The 11,028-nt window shown below is 37.7% G+C and overlaps 1 protein-coding gene across 11 annotated transcripts in view; it reads right to left on the bottom strand.

Moving 5' to 3' along the window:
• Nucleotides 1–11,028, bottom strand: part of PTPN13 (protein tyrosine phosphatase, non-receptor type 13 (APO-1/CD95 (Fas)-associated phosphatase)) — a 155,488-nt gene that overhangs the window by 2,857 nt on the left and 141,603 nt on the right. For 10 of the 11 annotated variants that reach the window (XM_014545968.1, XM_014545964.1, XM_005874096.2 and 7 more), the window contains 3 exons: nt 9,644–9,981; nt 7,920–8,135; nt 2,196–2,258 (listed from right to left, as the gene is read on the bottom strand). In XM_014545968.1, the coding sequence (XP_014401454.1) occupies nt 2,196–2,258; nt 7,920–8,135; nt 9,644–9,981 (617 nt within the window). The remainder of the gene's footprint in view (nt 1–2,195; nt 2,259–7,919; nt 8,136–9,643; nt 9,982–11,028) is intronic. The other variant, XM_014545966.1, reaches the window with a different exon arrangement.

Genomic DNA, 11,028 nt, shown 5'->3' on the forward strand with positions numbered 1-11,028 from the left:
TGAAGATATGAATCAACTAAAATAGTTGACAGGGACAATTCTTCCATCTTTGAAAATATCTACATCAAATCTGTTTAAATAGATTTTCATCTGCATAATATAACACATTCTGACAAGACCACCACCACCACCAATGTGGTCAGTGTTGTGCTGATAAGTGTTTAATAACTGAGGGACACCCCTCCCCCCCCGAGTGCACAAATTTTTGTGCACCGGGCTACTAGTAAAACAATAAACATAGCGGAGTCACAGTGAAAACAGTTGTGTGTGTGTGAGTATGCACACCTGTGACTGAAGAATATAAGAGTGTTGCTAAAAACATCAACAACTCTGAAGAGTAGGAATAAAGCTAAATCTTTTATTTACTTTTTGCTCATCTGTCTTTTAACTTGCCTACATTTTCCACACATTCATCCTTAATCTTCTCTCACACACCAAACAATCCATTAGCAAACCCACTTCTCTTTTTAAAAAAAAACATTTTTTAATTGATTTTTAGAGAGAGAGGAAGGGGGGGGGAGAGAGAGAGAGAATCATCGATTGAATGCCTTCTGCATGCCCCCTACCAGGGATCAAACCTGCAACTTGGGTATGTGCCCTGACTGGGAATTGAACCGGCAACCTTTTGGTGCATGAGATGAAGCCCAACAAACTGATCCACACCGGCCAGAGCAGCAAACCCACTTCTCTTCTCCTTATATCCACACCCACTATTCTAGTCAGCGCCATCACTGCTTGCCACCTACCTGACCTTCCTGCTTCTAACCTTGCATCCTCCTCCCCAAATTGGGTCTTGTTTTAACACAGCAGCCAGAGTGATCCTTTAAAATGTGAGTCAGATCATGTCACTCCGTACTGACAACCCTGCCATGGCTCCATTTCACTCACAGCAAAACCTAAGCCCTGGCTCTGTCATCTCCCTTCTCACCCGCCCCTCCTCCCTCCACCTCAGCCACTGGCCGAGACCGTCCTTAAACACACAAGACCCACTCTCACCTTGGACTTCCATGCAGGTGGTTGTCTGCCGGAAACATGACCCCCCTCCTTCACCTTCTCCAAATCTTTGCTCGAGTATTATTCTCAGTGGTGCCACCTATTTAAAATAGCACCTCAACATGCCACCACTCTTTACCCCACTCTACCTGTTTTCCCTCTAAAGCACCTATCACTTCAAAATTTACTTATTTAATGTGTCTACATCTGCCTTCCTTATCACCCTCCCACTAACAGTGGTTCTCAACCTTCCTAATGCCACAACCCTTTAATACAGTTCCTCATGTTGTGGTGACCCCCAACCATAAAATTATTTTCGTTGCTACTTCATAACTGTAATTTTGCTACTGTTATGAATTGTAATGTAAATATCTGATATGCAGGATGTATTTTCAGGGGTCGCGACCCACAGGTTGAGAACCGCTGCTAGAAGGTCTCTGTTATTCCAGCAGGGTCTTCGTTTTATTCACTGATGTGCTCCAGGCACCTAGAGGAGTGTGGGTACACAGGAGGCACAAATCGACATCTGCCGAACCAGTGAACTTCCTGGGTCTAAAGACCTGCTTATACAGGTCAATACCTAAAAACTGTGACTGTGAAGGAGCTTAATATTTACCTTTAATTTGAATTAAAAGGTATATAAAAGAAAAGTAGGCAAATCCTAATTTTAAAGATAGTAAACTTCTATATACTTAAAGAGGTAGAGAGATGTGAATTCACAGATATATGAAAATAGTTTCCACAACCCTCCCCACAATGCAAACAAAAAGGAGAGTGGAGCTACTCAGAGCAGACACTCTAAGCCAGCGGTTCTCAACCTGATTTCAGAGAGGAAGGGAGAGGGAGATAGAAACATCAATGATGAGAGAGAATCATTGATCAGCTGCCTCCTGCACGCTCCTCACTGGGGGATCAAACCCACAACTCAGGCATGGGCCCTGACCGGAATCGAACCATGACCTCCTGGTTCATAGGTCAACGCTCAACCACAGACCGATGCTGGCTGGGCTTCTTTTTCTTTTTCTTTTTTCCCCTGAATTAGTCCTCATGCTTTATTTATTTATTTTTTTAAGTCCCTCATTACATAAATCTTTGAATTTATACAATAATGTGGGAACACTCAAAAGAAAAATGATTTAACTAGAACTTTTAAAATATCAGAATCTTCATGAAAATCCTTACTAGAAGACATCAAGACTCACCTCTGTCTGAACCATCCCATGTCTTTGTAGTCTCATGCAGCGCACTAAATCAGAGATGTCAAACTGCCCAAAACAAACAAAGCAGAGTCTATGTTAGGTAAAAAGCATAGCCCAATTTGAACGCCAAAGATTCACAGAGTCAAGTGGCTTATATATATTTCTGTACCCCATTCTCCTTCTCCTTCTAGCATTCCAAACTATTATGGACAAAATAACTTGGTGAACTGACTTTGCCATCATTTCATAATTTTAAGAATTAAGGAAGGTTATTGTATTTGAAAATCCACAAAATAAATTCTTGTCCCTCTAAAATTTGACTAATTTCTAATAAAAAAAGAAAGAAAGAAAGAAAAGGAAAACTAAATTTCCTATGTTTTCCTTTTCAGAATAAAATTCCTGATCTTTTCATTTTCACTGATATTTAAATTTGAAACAAGGGGGAAGCAGACTATTTTGTTTTGTCCCTCTTAAATTATTATCATAGATATAATAGAGTGTGAAGTGCAAGATAGAACTGCTTTTAACTAAAAAAATTTTAAAGACAAATAGTATAATTACATATTATGTATTGTTCAATATTCTAACATTTTAAGTGATGTTTACACTAACTTAGATATTAAGTAATATTACACTCATTAACTTTATTTATTTCATAATGATTTTTTAAAAAAAATATATTTTATTGATTTTTTACAGAGAGGAAGGGAGAGAGATAGAGAGTTAGAAACATCGATGAGAGAGAAACATCGATCAGCTGCCTCCTGCACATCTCCCACTGGGGATGTGCCCGCAACCCAGGTACATGCCCTTGACCAGAATTGAACCTGGGACCCTTGAGTCTGCAGGCTGACGCTCTATCCACTGAGCCAAACTGGTTTCGGCTTCATAATAATTTTTAAATTGGGAGTAACTGTTTAGAGATAGACTATTTAACATTAATTTGTTTAACAAAATATACATTTCCCACCAATAGGTAACAATAATAACAACAAAAGAGTATAAGCCTGTTCATTTCAAAATATACTTTCTTTTGTGCTTCAATATTTCTATCCCTAAAAGCATGATAACAATATTGACTTTATTTTATATAAGCCTAAAGAACATAAAGAGTGAAATCCATAAGGGGCTTTTGAGCACATGGCTAAAAAAACAACAACAGTAAAACAAATAGAAAGTTGAAGTATTATTTCTTTTTCATTATGGTCCATGCAGTTTTGAACATTTACAAAAAACAATTCTGCATAGTAAGAAAATTAAGGCATTCATATAAACTGATAAAAAAAATTTCCAAGATCCTAACACATTAAAAAGTTAGATTCCAGAGAATTATATGGAACTTAATGAGAATTACACCAGCATGAAAAAAGAGGTAGAAACCATGAATAAGAATCAAGCAGAAAGGAAGAATGACATAGTTGCAATAAAGAATATCCTAGCCAATTTGGCTCAAGGGTTAGAGCATCGGCCTGCAGACTGAAGGGTCTCGGGATCAATTTAAGTCAAGGATACATAACTCAGTTGCAGGCTCGATCCTGTCCTGGTTGGGGTGTGTGCAGAAGCAACCAATCAATGTCTCTCTCTCTCTCTCTCTCTCTCTCTCTCCCTCCTTTCCACTCTCTCTAAAAATCAATAGAAAAAATACCCTCCAGGGTATCCTTTAAAAAAATAAAAATACCCTGGAAGGAATCATAGTAGACTACAGGAAGCAGAGGACCAAATCAGTGAATTTAGAAGATAGAATGGGTAGAAAAAACACCCATTCAGAGCTACAATGAGAAAAAGAAATTAAAAAGCAGGAGGAGAGTTTAAGGGAGCTTTGACACAACATGAAACATAACAACATGTGCATCACAGGAGTACCAGAAGGAGAAGAACCTTAGCAAGGAATAGAGGACCTGTTTGAATAACTAATGACAAAATATCCCTAACCTGGCTAAGGAAAAAGCCACTCAGGTTCAGTAAACACAGAGTCCCAATCAAGATGAACCCCAAAAGACCCACACATAGACACATCATAATTAAAATGGCAAACGTTAATGACGAAGAAAGAATCTTAAAGGCTGCAAGGGAGAGACAGAAAGTTACCTACAAGGGAGCTCCCATTAGACTGTCAGCTGATTTATCGGTAGAAACACTTCAGGCCAGAAGGGACTGGAATGAAGTATACAAAGTAATGAAAAGCAAGGGACTGAATCCAAGACTACTCTATCCAATGAGGCTATCATTCAAAATTGAAGGTGAAATAAATAGCTTTGCAGACAAAAAAAACCTAAAAGAGTTTATCACCACTAAATAGCACTGCAAGAAATGCTAAAGGGACTGTTGTAAGATGAAGAAGAAGTAAAGAGAAAGAGAGGAACATAAGCATAAATAATAAAAATGGCAACAAATAAATACCTATCAATAATAACCTTAAATGTAAATGGATTAAATGCTCCAATCAAAAGACATAGGGTAGCTGGATAAGAAAACATGACTCACCTCAGAACAAAAGACTCACACAGGATGAAAGTGAAGGGATGGGAAAAAATTTTCCATGTAAATGGAAATTAAAAAAATATCTGGGGTAGCAATACTCATTTCTGACAAAATAGACATCAAAGTGAACGCCATAACAAGAGACAATGAAGGCCACTTCATAATAATAAACAGATTAATACAACAAGAGGCTATAACCCTGTAAATATATATGCACCCAATATAGGAGCACCTATATATATATATAAGAAAACTTCTGGAGGATTTTAAGAGAGAGATAAATAGCAGTGCACTCATAGTAGGGGACTTATTAATACCCTACTGACATCAATGGATAGATCTTCTAGACAAAATAATTAACAAGAAAACAGAGACCCTAAATAACACACTAGATCAAATACATTTAATTGACATTTGCAGAACAGTTCACCCCAAAGTTGCTAAATATACATTCTTCTCAAGTGCACATGGGACATTCTCAAAGATAGACAACATGTTAGGACACCAACTAAGTCTCTACAAATTGAAGAAGATTGAAATCATATCAAGCATCATCTCGGATCACAAGGGCATGAAACTAGAACTCAATTACTAGTGCAGCCACTGTGGAAAACAGTGTGAAGGTTCCTCAAAAAATTAAAAATGAAACTGCCACTTGACCCAGTGATCCCACTTCTAGGAATATATCTGAAGAAGCCTGAAACACCAATCAGAAAAAATATATGCACCCCTATGTTTATCGCAGTGTTATTTACAATAGCTAAGATCTGGAAACAGTCCAAGTGCCCATCAGTTGATGAATGAATAAAAAATCTGTGGTCCATCAAAAAACTATTAGACTTAATAAATGAATTCGGCAATGTAGCAGGATACAAAATTAAGGCCAAGAAATCTATGGCCTTTCTATACACCAATAGTGAACTTATAGAAAGAGAGACTAAAAAAGCAATCCCATTTACCATTGCACCAAAAAATTAAGCTACCTAGAAATAAACTTAACTAAAGAGGTAAAAGACCTCTACTCAGAAAACTACAGGATGTTGAAAAAAGAGATAGAGGAAGACATAAACAGATGGAAGAACATACCATGTTCTTGGATTGGTAGAATCAACATCATTAAAATGTCCATACTACCCAAAGCAATCTATAAATTCAACGCACTTCCCATTAAAATACCAATGGCCTACTTCAAAGATCTAGAACGAACTCTCCAAAAATTCATCTGGAATAAAAAAAGACCCCGAATAGCTGCAGCGATCCTGAGAAAGAACAAAGTAGGTGGGATCTCAATACCAGATATCAAGATGTATTACAAAGCCACTGTTCTCAAAACTGCCTGGTACTGGCACAAGAACAGACATATAGATAAATGGAATAGAATAGAGAGCCCAGAAATCAGCCCCAACCAATACGCTCAATTAATATTTGACAAAGGAGGCAAGAACATACAATGGAGTCAAGACAGTCTCTTCAATAAATGGTGCTGGGAAAATTGGACAGATACATGCAAGAAAATGAAACTAGACCACCAACTTACACCATACACAAAAATAAACTCAAAATGGATAAAGGACTTAAATATACGACAGGAAACCATAAAAATACTAGAGGAGTCCAAAGGCAACAAAATCTCAGACATATGACGAAGCAATTTCTTCACCATTACAGCTCCTAGGGCATTGGAAACTAAAGAGAAAATGGGAGTACATCAAAATAAAAAGCTTCTGCACAGCAAAAGAAACCATCAACAAAACAACAAGAAAGCCCACTGCATGGGAGAACATATTTGCCAATGTTATCACCGATAAGGGTTTAATCTCCAACCTTTACAGTGAACTCATACAACTTAACAAAAGGAAGATAAACAATCCAATCAAAAAATGGGCAAAGGACCTAAATAGACACCTTTCAAAAGAGGACATTCAGAAAGCCAAGAGACATATGAAAACATGCTCAAAGTCACTAATCATCCGAGAGATGCAAATCAAAACAACAATGAGGTACCATCTCACACCTGTCAGAATGGCTATCATCAACAAATCAACAAACGACAAGTGCTGGAGAGGATGTGGAGAAAAAGGAACACTTGTGCACTGCTGGTGGGAATGCAGACTGGTGCAGCCACTATGGAAGACAGTATGGAGTTTCCTCAAAAAACTGGAAATGGAACTCCCATTTGACCCTGTGATCCCACTTCTAGGAATATATCCCAAGAAACCAAAAACACCAATCAGAAAGGATATATGCACCCCTATGTTCATAGCAGCACAATTCACCATAGCTAAGATTTGGAAACAGCCTAAGTGCCCATCAGTAGATGAATGGATTAGAAAACTGTGGTACATCTACACGATGGAATACTATGCTGCTGTAAAAAAGAAGGAACTCTTACAATTTGCAACGGCATGGATGGAGCTGGAGAGCATTATGCTAAGTGAAATAAGCCAGTCAATGAAGGAAAAATACCACATGATCTCACTCATTCATGGATAATAAAGACCATTACAAACTTTTGAACAATAATAGATACAGAGGCAGAGCTGCCTCAAACTGATTGTCAAACTGCAGTGGGAAGGCCAGAGAGGGTTGGGGGGCAGAAGGGAGGGGAGTAAGAGATCAACCGAAGGACTTGTATGCATGCATATAAGCAAAACCAATGGACATAAGACACTGGGGGGTAAGGGAGGGCAGGGGATTGTCAAGGGCGGGGAAAAAAAAGGACACATATGTAATACCCTTTGTAATACTTATAATATTTTTTTTATGAGTGGATAAAAAACTGTGGTACATAATACTATGCAGCAGTAAAAAAGAAGTATCTCTTACCCTTTGAGATAGCATGGAGGGACCTGGAGAGTATTATGGCTAAGCGAATAAGCCAGTCAGAGAAAGACAAGTATCACATGATCTCATTCATATGTGGAATCTAATGAACAAAATAAACTGATGGACAAAATAGATCCAGAGTCATTGAAGCATGGAACAGACTGACGTATGCTAGAGGGAGGGGTGGGGGATGGGAAGAGATTAACCAATGAACTTATATGCTATATATGCATAGCCACGGACAGATAATAGTTAGCGGAAGGCCTGGGGAGAGAAAGGGAGCAGGGTGGAGGGGGTCAATGGTGGGGGAAAAGGGGATATCTGTAATACTTTCAATAATAAAGATAAATAAAAAAATAAAAAGTTAGATTCCACCGTTATTTCTGGTCAAATGCTCACTCAGCCTATCCTTGTCCTTACCTCAAGATCTTGACTGATTAAGCCTAGCACCACATCTATGCATATCAGAGTCCCTGAACGTCCGATGCCAGCGCTGCAGTGGGTGATGATTGGGCCTGATCTGTGAACGTGTCTCATATAAGAGATGAAAGTGAGCAAGTCGTCTGGCTGAGAAGGTGTATCATGGTCCGGCCAGGCAGTGAAATTCAGATGGGAAATATGTCGCACCTCTCGTGTCTGAAATTACAATAGAATAGGAATATAAAGGCATGCTATATTGTTCACATGTAGTTACTTCTTAATATTATTTTATCCTTTCAAAATTAGCTTTTCCATCAGATGAAATCAAAGGAAAATGAGAGACAAAAAAAACTCCATCAAACACATGGAGGGCCTTTATCAAGGAGGACGCTAGATCCACATTTTAAATATTGGTAAAAACTGCTTTTTGGAAGTCCTAAATGAAAATATGTTTTGATAACAACCTTTTTTTTTTTAATGGCCCCATTTCAAACTCACCCCAGATAAAAGCCAGTCATTGCACTGGCTTAAAAACCCTATGTAATTTGGCCCAGCTACCTCTCAGACCTAACCGTTTGCTCCTGGCCACCTTGCTCCAGCCACCGGGATCTCTCTGTGGTTCTTTAAAAACACTAGGCACAATTCAGTCTCAGGGCCTTTGCACTCGCTCTTCCTGACTGAAATGCCCCCCACCATGTCCACGTGGTTTTTTCCACAGCACCAGTATTCTCTCATTAGAGGGTAAGCTCCATGAAGTCACAGTTTCTTTTTTGTCTGTGCTAATTGCTGAATCCCTTAATTCCATAACAGGGCCTGAAATCTATAAACATGTGTTGATTAAATAAATATTTAATTTTTTAAAATTTAATTTAATTAGATAAATATTTAATTAAATATTTAAGAAATAGTGAACAATGGTGCTTGCATAGGTAATGTAAGCTGGTGTAAATGAATAAGGAGATATAAACTTTAATTCTTTGTAAAATCAAAAATAAAAAATCACAAAGGAAATTCTCAGGCTACATTTACATGCTGCCAGCAGAACTGAGTGAATATGCTCGTATGCTTTGTTTCTGTGAAAGTAAAACTACTTTCTTTAAGAGCGCTAAAACGCCAATTGGAAACACATTACTCACTCGTAACTAGTATTCCTGGGGGGAGGAGTGAAATAAAGTGTGGAGGAGAAGAAACAGTAGCTTTACTTAAGGTCTACCCAATTGTCTAATTCAAGCTAAATTTATTCAGTTGTTAGGTGGCCACAGTAGGAATTACTGGAATGACAAACATTTATGCTACAATTGTCCATGTACTACCCAAGACGCCTTTATGGAGGAATATCTGCTACTTAAAGATTTTTAAAAAACAGTTTTATTGAGTCTACTTAAAGGTTTGACTTTTTAAAAATGAGTCTCCAGTGCACAGCCTCTGAGCCATTCTGTGCGATCACTAAGCAAAGATGGATGATCACATTAAAAGCCCAGTATTCTCATTTTCATTTTAATACAGTATGTACTGGAGGAAACTGGCAGAATTCAAGAAGAGGGTCACATTTAAACTTCTATCAGACAAAAAATAATAGGTGGCATTAGTTCCATTGAAATGGGAACCAAGAAATCACTGGCTTTTTTTTTGAGAAATACATTGATACGATCATGGAAAGGGTCCAGGCCTGCATTCCTACTAGGAGACAAGCCTTAGCAAATGGAAAGACTTATTTTCCTCACCTGAATATCCTCTAGGGTCATTGCTCTTACTACAAAGCCCTTCAGCGGCTGCATTTTCACCAGCGCCAGCCGAAGCCTGTTGCTGACCATTGTCGTTTTGCCGGGGATGTTAGGCCAGTAGCGCTGGCATTTGACTTTTTCCCCTTCTACCTCTTGGGTCATCATGGCTATCACTGTGGACTTTTGTTCCCAAATCATCTGCCAGAAATCGCCAACAGTTGTAGGGAGAGGTCCTTGGCAGGCAATGTAAACAAACTCTTCCTTCCCCACTGGTATCTTAATGAAGCTGGCGTTGATATATCCACCTTCATCTCCGAGAGGCACTCTTGTAGCATCATCTGTGAATTTACCACCACAAAACAGAGCCATCTATCTCATGCATTTTTAAACAAGAGCTTTATAAACAGGGTGAGTCAAAGATGATGACAAATTCCTCATAACCATAGACGAAATCACAAAATCACAAACATCTCAATAAAGGTATATTTTCAAATTGTAGGATAAATCATTTTATATTCACTCAAACATTTATGCTACAATTGTCCATGTATGCTACAAGTTGCCATCTTAATGTGCAACATGATATTATTTACATAGATCTGGCTGAAGATATTAAAATTAATAAATTAATGAATGCATTTAGAAGTTCTTAACTAACTAGAGAAACAAATGCAACTTTGGTACTTCTTTTCCATCCTTATTTTTAATGATGACAATAATAATGAATTTAATAATGAAGGACAATGCTGAAAAATTATCTCATAAGACAAAAATTAGTATCACTGTGAAACTATTAAAGTACTTATTACAAATATAGGGTGTCCCAAAAACATGTATACAAACTTCAAAGGCTGATAGCTCAGTTGATGTTTCTTTCTTTTCAGCCAGAGTAAGCTCTAAACAAAGGAAATGCATCCTAAAAGGCTACTGGAAGTTTGAAAACACAGTTGAAGTACACACACTGCCTTTATAATTATTCAAAGTGTGTATATACTTCTTTGGGGACACAGGGTGTCCCCCAACAATGTATACACACTTTAAGAGCTGATAACTCACTGAATTTTCACTCCTTTTCAGGTTAAACTGATTTGAAATAATAGGTAAAGCTTGATTAAGCTATGAACAAAGACATTTTATCCATTAGACTTTTTAATGGTGATATATAAAAGATAAAGTTTACAGTACAAAACTGGCAATAGTTGATGGATTGGGGTGCACAAATACAGAACGAATTGATTCTTGATGTTTGCAATTCCACTGCTTTGCATTATCAGCAGTGCCTGGACCCCAATGGTCATCAGTTTGAAAACAGGCATTGTAAAAAAAAAAAAAATTCATTTCCGTAGATTCTTTTTTTTTAAAAAATATATTTTATTGATTTTTTA

Source organism: Myotis brandtii, unplaced genomic scaffold (assembly GCF_000412655.1).
Source record: "Myotis brandtii unplaced genomic scaffold, ASM41265v1 scaffold424, whole genome shotgun sequence".
Lineage (NCBI taxonomy): Eukaryota > Metazoa > Chordata > Mammalia > Chiroptera > Vespertilionidae > Myotis > Myotis brandtii.